General features: G+C 39.4%; 1 protein-coding gene across 1 annotated transcript in view; it reads left to right on the top strand.

Annotated features, from left to right (window-relative positions):
• The window catches only part of SCFD2 (sec1 family domain containing 2), a 207,072-nt gene that overhangs the window by 23,796 nt on the left and 166,414 nt on the right, over positions 1 to 16,862 (top strand). Inside the window, exon 3 of the mRNA XM_069790287.1 lies at positions 10,704 to 10,831. Within this exon, the coding sequence (XP_069646388.1) occupies positions 10,704 to 10,831 (128 nt within the window). The remainder of the gene's footprint in view (positions 1 to 10,703; positions 10,832 to 16,862) is intronic.

Consider the following 16,862-nt stretch of genomic DNA (forward strand, 5'->3'; position numbering starts at 1 on the left):
AATGACTGTCTGTCTAAAGGATTATTGATTGTCACCATAACAGTTCAAATATATATGTAGTAAATTCTACTGCAAAAAAAGCTCTGAATGTTTTCTAAGAAACTTTTCGCTAAGCAACTGTTCTAATATTAAGCAGATACTCTATTCCATTTACATAGACTAGTAATACAAAATTTCTGTAAGAGGCTTTATAAATTAATTTTCCTTGCAGATACACTGTGTGTGTGTGTGTGCGTGTGTGCATGCACGTGCATTTGTACTGACTTTTGGTATGGTAAAATACAATCCACAGATTATTTTTCTGCTATCTTGAATTATTTTTCTGTTTTGGTTTAATGCACACTGGTGTCATTGGTTTACAGTATTAGTCTTTTGATACTGGAAGCAGCAATGAGTGGAGTTGGATTACTTTTCAATAAAATCATTCTTTGCACAGCTGCATTGTCTCATGTATGTGGTTATTAGCAAGTAAAATTGTTCAGTGTCATGGATGCTGAAGTATGTGTTAAACTTTTTGGATTTCTGAAGCTGGAAAACTTGTATGTGTATCACAGCATATTATATATATATATATATATAAATATACATCTATATTTAGATCAACATGAAACAGGACTGTGGTTAAGATGCTTGTCCTTAAAAGTTTACATGATGCTTGGACTGAGGAAATGTTTGATAAAACTTCAGGCAGTGGGTTTGGCAAGGGACAAACCTGCGTCAGATGGTGGTTGACCACAGTCATCAGACTTGTGTACATATTCTATTTTATAGGTATAGCCATCTGTAAAGTAGATATATGAATGAGCCGGAAAAGTTAAGTTTCTCTTTTATTTTTTTGATTAAAAAAAAAAAAGGGGGCAAAATGTAGAATGCTGTGTTACCATTCACTTTTGTTGGGAGGATTTTTTTCCCCCTCTTTTTAATCAGTTCCTGATGTGAACTGAATCCTTGCCAAGCTTTTAATAATTAATTCTTAAAGTTTATTGTAATTCAGTTCACCTGTGGGACCAAAAATACATAAAATTTTAAGAGTCTGATTTACGGTCCGTTATCTGTGAAGGAGGGGAAAGGAATTCAGCTCCAAGCAAAGAGCTATAGGTAAACAGAGATGTTGTGTGGCAGTTTGGGGTTGCCATGTTGCTTGTGTTTATAAGAACTCCTGAATTGTTTGTTTTTATGTTCTCCCATGCTCCACTGATAACAGGGAGCATATTTCTTCCTGGTTTGGAGTATAGTGGTCATGGTTTTATTGGAACACAATAGATTATATGAAACAGCGGTTTTGCAACTTAAAATGATGGTGTTATTTTAAAAGCTGTTTTGAGATAATTCTTTCACAATTCTTGTCGGTCTGAAATGAGCTTGTGATTTTGTGCATTCTCAGCATAGACTTTTGCTACTATGTCCATGAAAATCCTGTCCCATACTTCATATGCTTCATTGTAAGATGATCAAAACTTATTCTCTCGTGATGCTCAGTAATAAATTCAAAGAATACTTTCCTATTCCTTTTGTTAATCATTGGTCATGTCTGGTGAATCTTATTTTCTCTTCTCCTAATGGTAATTAACAGCCTGTTATATCATCCTGTATCTGAAAATGATTGCAAAATTTAAGTTAACTTGACTAGGTGTACAGCATTGCCCTGAAGTGTCAGTATCTGTAGGTATGCCTTTATGAAGCTAAATAGAATAGCTTGAATATAATAACTTGCATATAATGGCTGTTCCCTCTCTTATTGCTGTATTTTAACCAACTTTCCCCTAGTGCACTAGACAGTGTACCCTTCTTTTGTGAGCCAGAGCTTTCAAAGAGTAACTCCTGTGCTCTGACTGTTTGTTTTATGGCAATGTTGAGTCAGCTGTATGCGAAACCATTAACGAAGGAAAACTTGGGTTGTATCCTGTGGAGCTGCCTGGCAGTCCCTCCTGGCTGCTGAGGACTAGGCAAAGCAAGTTCTCTGCTTCCCAGTTTGATAAAAATGTTTTACTTCTAACACTTACTACTTACAAATATTTTAGGTAGTCCAGAGGAGAATCTATTGTAAAACTTCGTGACTAATCATCAGCTCCCATTTTTACTCACAAGTTTTAGCCTTCCTGGCTGCCATCTGATTTGCAACACCTTGAGTATTATCTCAAAACTGCTTTTAAAATGCCTGGCAGCTTCTGTTTTATCTGTCTGCTGTTTAAAATAAGTGTTTTAAAATAAACTAGTGGCAAAAGGCTGTTAAGAATCTAGTCTATTTTTAATGATTTTTTTTCCTGTATCTTTAAAATGAGATTTTTAAATTAAAATTTTATGCTGCTTGTGTCTTGCGTAAAAGTAATCTAATTGTATAATTGAATAATGAAGTTTGCTAACATCTCATAAATAATAATTTGTTCATATAGGACTCCCTATAGGAGTATTTTAACAGTACAGAAACATTTATATACTAGGAAATACTCCTAGTTTGGATGTAGGAAATAGCAATGTATACCACATAGGCAAGGCCTCTAGTTTTCTTTTGGGGAAAGTTCAATAATTTACAGAACTAACAATAAGAAAATTCCCTTATGTTGACCCTTCCTGTTGTAGGACTTGATTTAGTTTTTACTCAGATATCTCATGAGATACTGAAATAGGTTCTGAACTTTGCAGTGCACTTTGAGAGATTGATTTCTCATAGCTTCTTCCATCAATTTTTGTAGTGTGATTATTGCTTTAAAATTTCTGTTTGCAGTGTAGAAAAATGCAAATCTCAAAACCTTATGCGTTGTTCAGGCAGGAAAGTTGGTGTTTTAACAGCACTCCCCATGACCTTTAGTGAATCAATTGTTTTATCAATCAAATTATGCTAGTATGAGTTAATTAATTAACTTGATCTTGATGTGACACAGCCTTCCTGGAGTACACACAGAAAGGAGGGAGAGGAAAGAAGGGTCTGTATAAACACCGCATGCAAAGGCTGAAGCTATCAGCCTGCCATTAGCCCTTTATCTAAGAGGCTCTTGGCATATAAATCAAACAATAACCTCTCTGTTTTGACTCGGTGCCAAAGTACACAGCCACAGTTGAGTCTAGAGCAGATTACACCCACCGAGTGGCTTGAGGGCTTGGAGTGAAACAGGGAAATAACCGTTAAATTATTCAGGAACACATTTATGTTCTTTAATGTTGGCTGTCAGATGTGGTTGGTTTTTGGGGGGTTTTTTTTTGGTGGGTTTTTTTTTTTTTTCAAAGTACCATTTGCATGTTCTAAACATAAAAAACAATACATGCAGGGCATCTTAACACACATCTAAGTGAGGATGTGAGAATAATCTGCTAAGCTGAACGGCTGCAAAGACTTTGTTTTTTAAGAAGTTTTGTGTTTTGCCATGTTGCAATATTTTTACTAATCTATAGTGAGGGTGGTAATATCCAATGCTCCTGCAGTTTTCTGTAAGCACAATACCAAGATGACATTAGCTTTCTGCTTACTTTATTTTCTAAGGTTAGGGTGGATTGGAAAATAGTTCAAGTTTCTACTGTCTATGAGGTGCATTTAATTAGGCTGAGCAAATTTGCCAACCATATGAAATGTCCAGCAGCAGAATTACAGTCTGCTTCTAAGAGCGATTTTAAAACTTCAAAAGTTGTCATTTTACTCTCTTAGAAATAAAAAGTGTTAGTCCCTTCTGGGGATGTGCAATTTACATTTATCTGAAAATAAACATTTTGGGGGTTTTGTGTTTTTCTTTGCAGAAAGTATAGCTGCATCTTCAGTTGAGCACACGTTGGCTAGCCCATCGAGTGCATGCACGTGGGGTGTGCACAACTACACAGCAATGCTAGAGACTGAAGTCCTGGAAATACTCATAGCTGTTTCTGTATAGAAAATTTTTGATAGATTATATTAGAGCTCTTTGGTCACTTTCAGAAGGGTGAAATGAAGAGCAGCTTCTTTCTCTGAGCCCAGCTGTGTCCAGGAAGCGTGACGGAGCGGAGGTCAGCTCTTTCCATCCCCACGACATTCCCCGCAGCATCCCTGTGGCATCCCTGCGGCGCAGAGCAGAGGCTCTTCAGGGGAGGCTGTTCCACATGTCGCTGTTGATTCTTTCCCGTGGGGGCTGCTGTGCGTGGAGTGGGGTGCAGTCAGGGACTTGGCTGTCCCCCCCTGCCAGTTGTCAGGCTGGCGTGTGTGTTCAGGAATGCGCAGTACATCCAGCGTAGCCTTGGTGCAGCTTCTGCTTTCTCTGAAACAGCAGGGGAATTGGAAGAGGGACGATGTCTCTTGATACGTGGCCCCTCGCTCCAGGCTTATAGCCAAATCATTGCATCTTATCGCAGGCTTGTGCTTCTCTTTGGTTTATCGGTATTCAGATGACATATTGCCAGCAACGGGTTTGTCCTTCCTAGTAACAGTCTTCTAACCACCCTGGTGTTCTTTTTTGAAGTGCTGTGCACTTAGTGTGGATGTTGCATCGTCTTTAAACTAACGTGAGTTATTGCAAAGGATACGTTGGCAGCATGCTTTTTTTTTTTAGCAGTTGCTCAGTTTTGGGCAGTTTTGTGGTATTAATGAAGCTCTAATTTAATCTTTACTGAATTTTTCCCTCATCCCTTTCTCTTGTGAAAATACACAGGCACAGCTGAGCTGTAAAGCTATGTAGACGTAAGGTGAAAGTTTTGCTGATACAATAACCACAGAATCTGTCTCATGTTGAGACTATCACAATTTTCCTTCAGATTTTTTTATCTGTAAAAGTACAAACATGACTAATTTGTTATGATGAAATGCTGTCATTTCAGCTGGTTAATTTTTGAAGCCCACTCATTGTTTTCTGTCACTTATTCAGAGCCTGTGTCAGCAAGTTGCTCTTTGAAATCCCATGTCCTTTGCCAGGTGTAGAAATAACCACATTTGCTTATTCTTCCTTGCTTGATGTCTTGCTCATATGATGTCCTCCACCTGGTTACTTGCTGTTTCTGATGTGGGCTGTGCTTTCACCTGACCCCAAGCAGTTTAAAACCAAACCAATACTGTACAAAGTCATCTTTCTCTTTTTTGATTTGAGCTACAGGAGATCTGGGAAGGAAACTGGATGTAGATACTGACTTCTCAATTTGGCCTTTGAAAAGGTTATGAAGACACTCTTGACCCGTTTTTCAGTAAGCCTGGGGACATGGCAAGGGTTGCATATAACGGACAGAATAAGGTTGTTATGCTAGTGTTTTATAAGGAGAAAACAGGATGACCTGAATTTGTCCTGTTAGGCAAAGCAGTCCAGGCAAAAATCCAGTAATAGATAATGTACATGTCAATTTTATCCTCCTTGACTGGAAATTAGATCATATTAAAATAATTCGCAATAGCTTGCCAGAGACTACAGATGTGGCTGATAATTTTGGTGATTATGGTATGCTGCTTGGACAATTATATTTGACTTGTTGTCATTTGGTTAATTATACATGCTGATTGAAGAAATACATTGCCAAACTAATATTATAAATGCTAAGGGGGTTAAGAATGGCCTATTGGTAGATCTGAAAACATAATTGTAAATAGGGAACACTTAGTCATTGAGTGGACATAATTTCTAGTATGGGCTTAATGCTTCTTGACCTTTTACTCTTGCATTAGTGACTTGGAAGACCATATTTTAATAATTTATCAGTAATAGACGAGACCTGGAGTAGTAAGGGAAGTAAATACCTTTCTGTACTGGTGGTGTGAAGCAAGAGGCATGTCATTTCAGCCAAGTCTAAAATTGTGGTGTTATGATTTGACCTTCCAGGGTAATAAGTGTCCCCAGGTTTCTGTCTTTGCCTTTAGGTTTGCATCTACTCTGAGAGTTTGTTCTCCATTGACTAACACTTGATTTCACCTACTTCCAGACTACTACTTCCAGCTTGGTAATAGCACATCCCAGTGCCACCAACCTCGCCTGTTCTCCCCAAATGCATTCAAAATGAGTAGCTTTTAGACAAAGCCTACAGATGATCACAGATAGGGGCACTTTCTGTTTGTCAGATAACCTTGGCAGTATTGTCCTTGCAGGACTGGGACAGAACAGATCAAGAGAATGAGTTATAATTATTTTAACAGATATAAGATTAGGCATTTGATTATCAACCTGTAAATGTACAGATCAAGCAAATTAGTTTAGGGATCTGAGCTGCCTTGAAAAATTACCAACTTTTTCCTATCCGACTCAATGCATAGTCCCACATGGAACGTGTTGCCACAACTGAAAGGGGTGCCATGGGAATGAGAACAAGTTCCCCCACACTGAGTGTTGCTGAAGCTAGCATGACATTGCCAAAAGAACTCCTTGCCAGACTGCACCCTTACTTCTGCTCAAGGCTTTGGCTCTTTCACCCTGGCATCTTGCTACCAGCAAACAGCGGCAGATTTCATTGAGCGGCCTTTTCTTTGGGTATTGTAAATTTGGGAAGCCAGCCAGTTAGCCACTTCACAGCTAACTTGTTCTGTTCTTGATTTTTATTTTTATTTTTCCATCTCTTCTATCTTTAATTAAAGAAAGAGTGCCTCTGGAGGCTGCAAATCAGAGGTGCTTTGAACCGCCTACAGCTGTCTTTGGTCAGCATAGAACATCCAAGTCGTTCTGACCGGCTTCTCATCAGCACCTCTTTCCTGCCACTGTTGCCAGCTGATGTCTCATTTTAGGATTTGTATAGATTATGGGTCTGATGATTTGGTCCCTTTTTCCTCTTTGTCTTTATAATTGAGCTTTGAAAACTGGCATGCAAATACCAGAAGTAGGGAAGCTGCATCTTTTAGGTGTCTAGATTTCTCCCTCTTCCTTTATAGCCTTTTTTGTTGTTCTTTTAAAGTCCAAATTATATGCAGTTAAAGTTTAATTAGTTTTGCAACAGAGAATGGCTCATTTAAAAAAAGTAACATTTATGTATGAGGGGAAGGGATAAATTTGCAATTATCAGATGTCTGTCAAAAACCTTGCTTTATGTATATCAAATGGTATAGCTCTGTTTAACAGGGCTTTTCAAAGACTTCAGCCTTATCTCTGGACATAATGTAATGCTTTTCTTTAATAAACTTCTAATTTGTCTAGCAGATAACTGCTGCGCTTGGTTTTATTCTGTTTTCTGAGGTGACTGGTTGATTAGGTATTATGACCATAACAATAAAAAGAGGGGACGGGGTATCAAAACCTGTGAGCAAAACTCTAAGCTTATTGGTGAAACCCTTTCTCGGGGTTGCCATGCCCTGCAAAACATTTTTTAACAGAGATGTACAGAAGTGTGCACTGTAATATTTACCTAGTGTTGTGACATTTATTTTGAAGGGTGATTTAGAGTTCCTGATCTGTATTGTAGCATAACTGCAAAGAATTTATTTTTTTCTTAAGCAAAACAACGTGATTTAGACAGTATCTTTAAAGGTTTTGTAGTGCATAAAATATTTTTTAAAAAAATCTACTTAATTTTGGAAAACTACCTTCAGTGTGTAGCAGTTCACTAGATAATGTGTAAAATCAATAAATAATCCTTGGGAAGTCAAGGAATGCAAGAGGAAGGAGAAATTTGAATTGGTGTACTGGATCCCATACAACTCACTGATTACAGTGCCAGTGTCATCGGATTGGGGCATTTGGACTAAAGCAGAGGAACTGCAGATGGGAAAAAGAGGAGGGGAAGGGCACCATGACAAGAGCTGGAAGGCAGTCACAGACAAATGTCTCACCAAAAGGGGAAGATAAGATAATATTGTTTCCGAGTGTTAGAAATCTCTAAAACGAAAATGTTGTGGTAACTTCTCAGATCAGGCAAGAGGCAACACCAGAGTCCTGTACTTCGTCCTACTGACTCATTCCCAGCAGCCATTCCTGTCTTGTCATTGATGAAATTAAAGGATGGGCAGTTGTTCAAAGCAAAAGCCCTTCTTTGAAGGTGTAATAGAGGGGGAACAGGAAAAGTGTTTTAAGTAGAAAACATACAAGTACTTTTGTTGCTTTTCCCCCCTATCGTATTTCCAAAAAATGACTGAGCGTGGGAAATGCTGCTTTCAATGGATTGACCCAGTCAGTTGGCTGTGTATGTGAGCTATAAATATATATTGATCTCATCCTGTTTATATATTGTTCTATATATGATACCTAAACCACTAGGTATTCTGCAAAGCAGTGGGAAGAAAAATGTCTAGAGAAACTCCAGTGGACTACGCAGATGCAAGCGTACAGGAGTGTGGTTGACCCCCATCTGCTTTTAGGCTGTACCACAGTTGTTTTGCTTTTTGCTATTTTTGGTGTGCTAAAGCAACCCTTGGGGATCGTGCAAACTTAGGACCTTGGCATTAAAGAAAACCTACTGTGGATAAAGGAGGAAGAAAGGGTTTACAAAGCAAAAAGCTTTGTAACCCCACCTCCCAGCCCCCACCCCACCATTTTGTTTTAGTGCATTAGTATGACTCTTTTTTTTACTTCAAAATAATTAATCTATTATTTTAGAGGGTTTTTATTGTTTAAGCTATGAGCAAGTAGAAGTACCAGCTGAAGCAGGGACTTGTCGTTGTGATTATACAAGTATAGTGTATGTTGCTTTCAAAGACCTCGCAGTCTAAATTGACAAGGACTGATCAACACGTGGTGTGGAAGTGGAGAGCAGCATGCAAAGGCAACAGGTAGAAAAACGGTGCAACCTTATCCACATACATTCTGACTTTTACTGAGGTCTATAGATGCTTTTGGGATGAATTTTCCACACTTTACTATTTGCTAAATACCTTTATGAAGTATGGGTGTGAGAAAGATGAGACTACAAAAACCTGTGCGCAATTTGGGAGACTTATTTTGGCTTCCTCACGTTGTTTGTTTTCCTTTGTTTTAAAGTTTTATCTCCTGGTGTCTGTGTTTATGTGAGTCTCTCTGCGCATCTTTATGGTGATGAAGGGAATTGGGAAAATGAGAACAGGTTAAAATCTTAGAAAACAGAAGCTTGACTTTTCTTCCAAATAGGGAAAAAAGTCTTTTTAAAACTAGCTTCCTACTGGTTAAGGCCTGATTCCTGAGCTCTATAGTTTTGTATTTGGAACTGCATTTTCAGGAAGGGATTAGTTAACAGGCAAAGCAGTGGCCTCTTGCAATCCAAACCTCAGGCACGATTGTAAGTGACACATACCCTGTAATTGTGATGTGAACAGGATCAATAGGCTGCATTTAAAAGTGCTGCTGGGTGAGTAGGACTGAATCATAATAATTGAGTAGATAGTCTGTAAAAATAGCATACCCAAGAATCCAATACTTAAGGGAGATTGTGTTGAAGCATCTAGTTGCTTTGGAAATCTCTCATTTCTTGCACTATAATACATTATAAATTGGCGTGCTTTTTCTTGTGAGGAATCCCCTTGGAGCTGCTGCCTATGAACAGTGCGCGGCATTAGTGCTCAGATCGCGCTTGGCAATGGAGTAGAGGGAGCTGCAGATGCCCTGGCTGCTTCGGGATGTGCTGCCTCCTTCCTCCGGCACTGGAGGAAGGTTGAGTTGCACTACGTGAAAGAGGTGGAAAGACTGTGTCAGGTCATCTGATTTTTCCTTTCTTAAAGCATGGCAATGAAAATGATGAAGTTTGCTCTTCCTATTCATTTGTGGTTTGTCAGAAGAAGGGTAACTCAACCTTCTTCCCACGGCCCTTCTACCCACTCAGGCTTTGATAGAGGATGTGGGTTCCTGGGATGACAGGGGTGGGGCTTGGTGATCCTCTTACCTGGTTTGGGACATAGCACAGATTTCCTAAATACAGCCCTGCCACTGCAGCAGAGTGTAAGCACAGCTGCTCGGTAACAGGTATCAAGTGAGTTGTTGGGTTTTTTTATTTTCTGTGAAACAAAAGCTTGTTTGGCATGTTTATAAGCATGTTGTAAATGACATCAAAATGTATTTAGGAGTTAAATGTCTCCTGAGGAAAAACCAGAGGGAAGCTTTTTCTTTAAAAAAGAAAATAAATTAAAAAAAAATCCAACACAGTTAATCCCAGAATCCCAGTGTGTGGCTTTAGCCCCAGGCGAGGGGTTTTTTTCCCCTTTTCCCCCCCCACCCCCCGCCCTCAGAAAACACTGAATTCATTCACAACAGCAACAGATCCAGTGTCCTGGAGGGGAGAGAAGACTGACAGGGAACGGAGTGCAGATGAGCCACACAAATTCCTAATTTAAGTTTAGCAATAATAAAAAAGAAATCTGTCAACAGGGAGACCATAAGGACAGTTACATTCTGCTATGGATTATTCTTTTCATGTAAGGAGAATCCATGAAACCCAAAGTGACGGTAGTTCATCAAATCATACCAACAGCCTTCAGTGTTGGAAGTATTGGTTTTGGGATTTAAACTCTCATGGGGAAGTTAGAGCCCATCCTTTTCATAGCTTTTTGGTAACTGAAGAAGTTTGGACTGTTTCTGATATTCCCATGGTTGAACAGTAGTGGTTACTTTGAGGCTGACATATAATAATATATTTATTATATATGAATTCTAATGCTTTATAATTACTAGCAAAAAATTCTAGATTTTTTTCTGTAAAACTGTAGCAACTGTTCCGCTAAGAAAAAACAAGCTTTTATATCACTTTATTTTCGCTTGCGTCCTGCCCACCTCAGAGGAGTTACTACGTAGAAGCACTCATCTTAAAATATAAATGTTGTCTTAAGCTTGCTCCATTACTCAAGCAATGTTTAGTGTAACCCTGTCATTTTCTTACAGTGATCCAGCTGCCAAAGCTCTCTGGGAGTCCTTCATGAACCTCAAACAAAAGGAAGCTGTGATGGAGGCTAGGAGACACCTTGTGGAGGCTGCGAGCAGAGAAAATTTACCTATTAAGATGAGCATGGGTGAGTAGTGTGACATACTCTTCCCTACATAGTGGTAATGTGAAAGATAATGTCAGTTCCTCTTCTTCCACTTAACCCTCTCGGGGAAAACACCCCATCCTTGGTTCAGCCCCATCCTTGTCAACAGATTTCAGCTGAGCATCGTGGCTACCATGGGAACTTTCTGGTATATAAGTGAGAGGCAAGTGTTTTCTTTTAAATACAACAGTCTTAAAAAGATTGAGAGCAGTGGTGAAGCAATTGACTTCTATGAAGGAGGGGTTTAAAGGCATGCAAATGGTTAGCCGTGCTGCTTGTCTTTATTCTGCAAAGCATGAGAATTTGGGTATTCTTAAAAAGTCAGCAGGACTTGCGTCCTGAAAGCAGGCACTGTAAATAGCAGCTGATCTGATGGAAGCTGTGCAGATCTTGCGTATGATTACATTATACAGGTAGTGATTACATTACACAGGTAGTGAAGTTTATGTGAAGTAAGGCTGCCTGGCTCAAGCGGGTTTAAGCTGAAAACCATGTCTGGGCACTTTTTAAACCTGAATTCTTAAAAATATTAGAGATACAGATTATAACATAATGACTTTCAATAGCTTTTTTAGAACCTCATTCTTACTATATATCATACTCAGTGACATGCAGGAATTGATGTTAGGCTCATAAAAACTGGTATTGCTCTATACCGCAATAATTTTTTGCATTTTATGTACTCTAAGACTATTTTATGCTGAACTTTTCATCAAGAGAGAAAGGTCTTCATGGAATAAGAGTAATAGGCTTTTATCTGGGACTCCAGAGTAAGCTGCCAAGATATTGTAGAAGAATTAGATGTACAGCCAACTCATGAACTCTTAACAACTATAACATTTCATATATTGTATGGTCTTTACAAATACCTAGAGCATGCATTTAGTAGATTATTAATCAGAAATACTAGATCTCTGCAACAGTAACACTGTAAGCTTTTTTAAAGAAATGGAAAAGGAGCAGCTGTGAGAGGCCTGTTACAAATTTTTCTGATGGAGGTAAGGCACAGTAAATAATAAAATCTTGTTTAAGCTTTCACTGATAATGTGTGTGTGACTATTCACCATAATAACACTAAGAAGCCCCTGCTGTTTTTCTATTACATATGCCTTAAAAAAAAGATCATTAATGCTGAAATTCAGCTTTGTTTTAAAAGTAATTACTTCCTGTCTTTGAGAGGTAATGATCCGTCTACCACCTTTGCTGCTTTGTGTGAATGATCAGATCAGCCACCCTTTCCTCTGTGTCCCCTTCCTGTGGTAGCCAGTGAAGGCTGCAATAATCTGGTTCTTAATCATATTAGCTGACAGTTACTGATGGCAGCCTAAACATCTGACGTACCTGGGTCCAATATAGTGCTATGTAGAAACATTTAAGAGTTGATGGAGAAACAAATTTCTGACACTATAGTTCTTGAGACCTGTTTTTCGTTGAAGTGTGGCTGTAATTTACTAATGTTTATGGAACTTTGTTATTTATTTTGTGAATTGTATATTTTATCTTGCACTAGAATCATAATTGGTTGTTAACTTTGTAGTTGAACTTCAAAGGATAAAACAAAATTTAAGACAGTCTTGTAAATGATAAACAGGGACAAAAAGAGAAACAAGGAAAGGAGGGCACTACAGCCACCAAAATCAAAACTTCTTATTGAGCATAAATGCAGAAAACCTGAAACTGATGCCCAGATGTCACATTGTCCAATGACACATAATTATTAATGACTTTTTAGAACAGGTCTGCATCTTTACAGTGTTCATTGCTCATTCATTGTGCTAAAGAGCATCTTAGTTCTTTCTAGGGAAGCTGGAAATTGTGTTTATCAATTACTGCTTTTGCTGAGAAGGAAGAATGGCCTGTTCTGGTCCCGATTGCTATGTTTAGTCAAAAGGCTCCTTCCACTGCGTCTGCGATATGAGGGAACACTGGCTGGAGAGAAGGGAAATGCTTTCACTCTGCTCTGTGCTTAGACTTGAATTTTTATGATTTTAACTCAGGTTCTGCCTGTATCAGAAGATCTTGGTGGATTGCACACTGGTTTTCCCAACACTTAGGGTATTTTTTGAGTTTTTTATGGCCCTAATATTAAATGTCAGAGAGGGTTTCTAGCATGAAAGTTGCTTCTTAGTCTCTTTACTAAGACCAGCTGTGTCAGATGGTAAGAGTATTTTCCTTACTACTACTTTTTTGCTTTTTTTCCCCCTGGAAATAAGGAGTGAATTACATTTGAAAGCAAAGCTTTGAATTCCATTTGGTGTAGCTGAGCCCTCCTGCAGTGGCCACCTGCCTGAAAAACTGCATCACATCTGACACTGGCAGCACAGGAGCCCTGTGCAGCGATGAGAAACTCGATCCCATCCTGTTTCCGTATTTTCAGTGCAAGGAAAATAAATTCTGTTGTTTTCTGGGCTTTGAAAGGCTGCTTATTACTCTGAGGTGTGTGTGTGTGCTTGCCCACGTTTCCCCTGCAAGCAATGTGCCTGATGCCCGGCTTTCCTCTTTCCCTGCCTGGCCGTGTGTGGCAGGAGCTCTGAAAGTTGTAGGAGAACACAGAGCTCAAGCTTTTGCTTTCTGCTATCTTCTGAATGTGTCCGCCTCCTCCTGAGAGGGAAGGACAGTAGGAGAACTGTAGAAGGTGACACATGTCTGCTCCCCAACACCCCCAAATGTCTGCAGGCCACTGGGAACTCCATCTTCTCCCACAGCAGGAGTGGAGAGAGGAGAGGAGTTCTGAGGAAGGAGAAGAAAGAGAAATAAAGGAAATCAACAATTTTGGCCACATTTTTTGAGCTGAGTAGCTTGGAGCACTGCATTCAGGTGTTCTTGATTTGCATATTCATTTTATTAGTTGGATCAAGGAAAGTGGTAGTGGGGATGTCTGGAAGTCCCGTTGACTGTTTCAGAAGGGATCAGCGTAGAAAGAAGGTGGGTGAAGATGAGCTGGCAACATTTTGTTGAAAGTTTTGGTGGAGGGACTCTTGGAGCAAGTCTAGTTTCAAATTTAAGACCATCTCCATGACATTTGTAAATAGAGCAGGATTCTCTCCTTTTTCTGTAGCCATCTTGTACTCAGGTTTTCAGGAAAGTGCATATTTTATCTGTCATTTCACTTTATGAGTGAAAGAACTATGTTGTTGTTACAAACTTCAGCAAGTGACACAGGCTAATAAGCTGTCAAGAGCTGTTCACTGCAAGCATTTTAAAATCCTGTTTGTTTTTAAAGCAGAATTGCAAGTCTTAGGAGACCGCATCACAGAGGGAGACAAAGTGCCAAGTGATGGTCCATAAAACCAACTAGAACACAAAACTGTGGAGCTACTTTGCCCTTTCCTTATGGAACAAAACCTGAGCTGTGTAGCTATGTAGCATATTTGATTTTCTGAGGTCAGCCCTGGAGAAGGCAGGCAAAGCACTGTGCATAATTCCAGCCAGGATAAAGGCTTTATGCATGCTACATCCGGTTTACTTACTGGTTAATCCATTCCATCCATAAATACATAACATGGGTATATGGGTTTTGAAGATGTAATTTCCTGTGGAGTTTAGTAATGCTGCCACTATTGACTTTTGGGGAGTATTTGTTCAGTGTTGCTTACTGTGGGCATGCTGTCATTGAGCCCTTTCTTTAAAGGATGATACAAAGGCACTGAAACCATGTTACTAACATAGCACTTACATCTAAGTTTTGCCTTAACCCTTTCAGCTAGATACATTTCCCAAAACAGTATATGTTTGCATGTAAACAGGTGGAACTCTCTTTTGCTAGATGTCCATTTAAATAAATGACCATTTAAATATTCCGTATCTCTCTATATATACACACATACACCCCACCCTACCCCCAAACCAACAAACAACGTTTTTCAAAAACTGCATCAGGTCCATTTTGCCTCTGAGGCAGCTGCATTTGTGTTTTGGATACCCAAGTGAATGCTGATAAATATCTGGGGTAAGATAGACATTTGCCAAGTTCTTGTCAGATATCCCATTGTGTAGGTGTAAATGTGAAGGTGTAAGTTATTTTGGCATAATAAAAACCCTGGCATTTAAAGGAATTATTTAAAGGGATTACTTCGGCTCAGCTCTTAAAGCATGTGACTGTAAGCAGTGGCCTGACTTACAGTACAGCAGAAAGGTTACTGTTTTTTCCATTCCTCTACTTCCCGTTCTGATCTTCATAGGTCTGATGCATATCTTAATCATCTTCTGAACATGGCAGCCCATGAATCTCTTGTTGAAAGCTTTGCTGCTAGCATAGTATTTGGCAGTAGTAAAAACTTTGCTACAAATGTCCTTTTGTGGCTTTAGAAACACCCTTGGTCTTCTGTTTGAAAAGAGCACAGTAAACCTTGATCAAGTCTGAATTCCTTTATTGTGTCTTTTTACTGGCATGGAGACTGATGAAAGTCGAAACACTGGTATAGCAACAGAAACAAAGTGCAGTGTGCTGTTACACGAGCCCTTGTTAGCAGAAGAAAAGCCTTTTGGTTTCTTTCCATTTGAACTGTACAAATACAGTTCTAAAAATCCAGCTCACTACAAAATTAGCAAAGCCTCAGGCTTTGTGAAGTAAAGAGGAGTACTGTAACTTTTTCGGATGTGCTGGTTTGCATGGTTTGAATTGAACTCTAAAATTTGTTTGGGTAGAAATGAGAAGATCCTGAAATTTTAACCTGGAGGTATGAAATAACATTTTGAATTAGAGAAGTACCTTAAAATGGACAGGAGAATATAGATTAATTCCTTATCTAAAAACATAAAGAATATAAAATCTGCTTTTTTTTTTTTAAATGAAAACTTGCATTGGACTGTAACAGTGTTTAACGTGCTGTTTTTTCTTGACAAGATCAATGTAAAAATACTCAAGATTCAACGCCATCAATTCCTGGACTAAACTTCATGGATAATAGCTACCCACTAAGAAAATGAGCTGTAATAAAGTAGATGAGTACATACATATCTTTCCAGATAAATCAAGCCTGATCTCAGATATGTAACATCCACCCTGGCCAACCATTAGGACAATTCTGTAATAGAGACAAGTAATGACACAATGTTAGTCTGGGTCTGAGGTCCTTGCAAAGGAGGAGAAAGAAGATCAGCATTGCAGGGCTCAAAGTGGTCTGTGGCGTGTTTGAATCCCTTCTGCTGCACATCTCTGTGTAAGTGATGGGTACCTGGATAACAGCTGAGCTTGGGAGACACTATAGCACCCCGTTATGCAGAGAGGAGATCATATTGTAGACTGGTTCTTGGGATGTTCATGTACATTTCTCTGTTGCCTGTTTACATGGTCTCCAAACCCATCAGGAGAGCAAGCTGCAGAATCAGTGAGGCAGCAGCCAAAGTCTCCCTCCAGGCATCCTCATGAAGCAGGAGGCTTCCCATACCAACTTGACTGAGACAGGCCTGGCTTAGGCCGGAGAGTCCCAAATTCCTGATGGTGGGTCTCACAGTGCTGCTCCAAGGGCTCACTGGTGTTCTCAGGGCATTTTTCTGAGGAGAGGGGATGCTGCTTGTCTCAGACCTGAACTCCTTCCATTGCGCAGCCTGGATCCTGAGCAGGTGGTTCCTGAGTTATATTAGTCTGCTTTTTGTCTCACCAAAAGTAACAGAAGTCCTGCAGTGTGGGACTATCTAGTCAAGCAGATTTGGCTTTTCCAGCCTGTTGCAATCCTGAGTTCCTGATTTCTCCCTGTAGTGCAACTAAAAACGTAGTCTTGACCTGAAGCGAATGTTCCCAATCTCAGCGATGGTCAATGTAGCAGATGTTTTGTTGCATCACTCACCCCCGGAGGCAGGAAGGCTTTGTGCTTCTCAGTGCTAAATGTTTTTGAAGAGTTTGAAGCATTTCTGAAAGTTTTGCATAAATTCTTATTTGGGGGGCTTCTTACAGGCCTTTGCATTCCCAGGGGAATGCTCTTTGAGTATAGTGGGGTTAGGCTTTCCCTGATAACTCTTGAAGATGATCTTTCTGAATAGTCATTACCACATGGAGAATTGTAGAAAGAAA

The sequence above is a fragment of the Haliaeetus albicilla genome, chromosome 1 (assembly GCF_947461875.1).
Source record: "Haliaeetus albicilla chromosome 1, bHalAlb1.1, whole genome shotgun sequence".
NCBI classification, from domain to species: Eukaryota; Metazoa; Chordata; class Aves; order Accipitriformes; family Accipitridae; genus Haliaeetus; species Haliaeetus albicilla.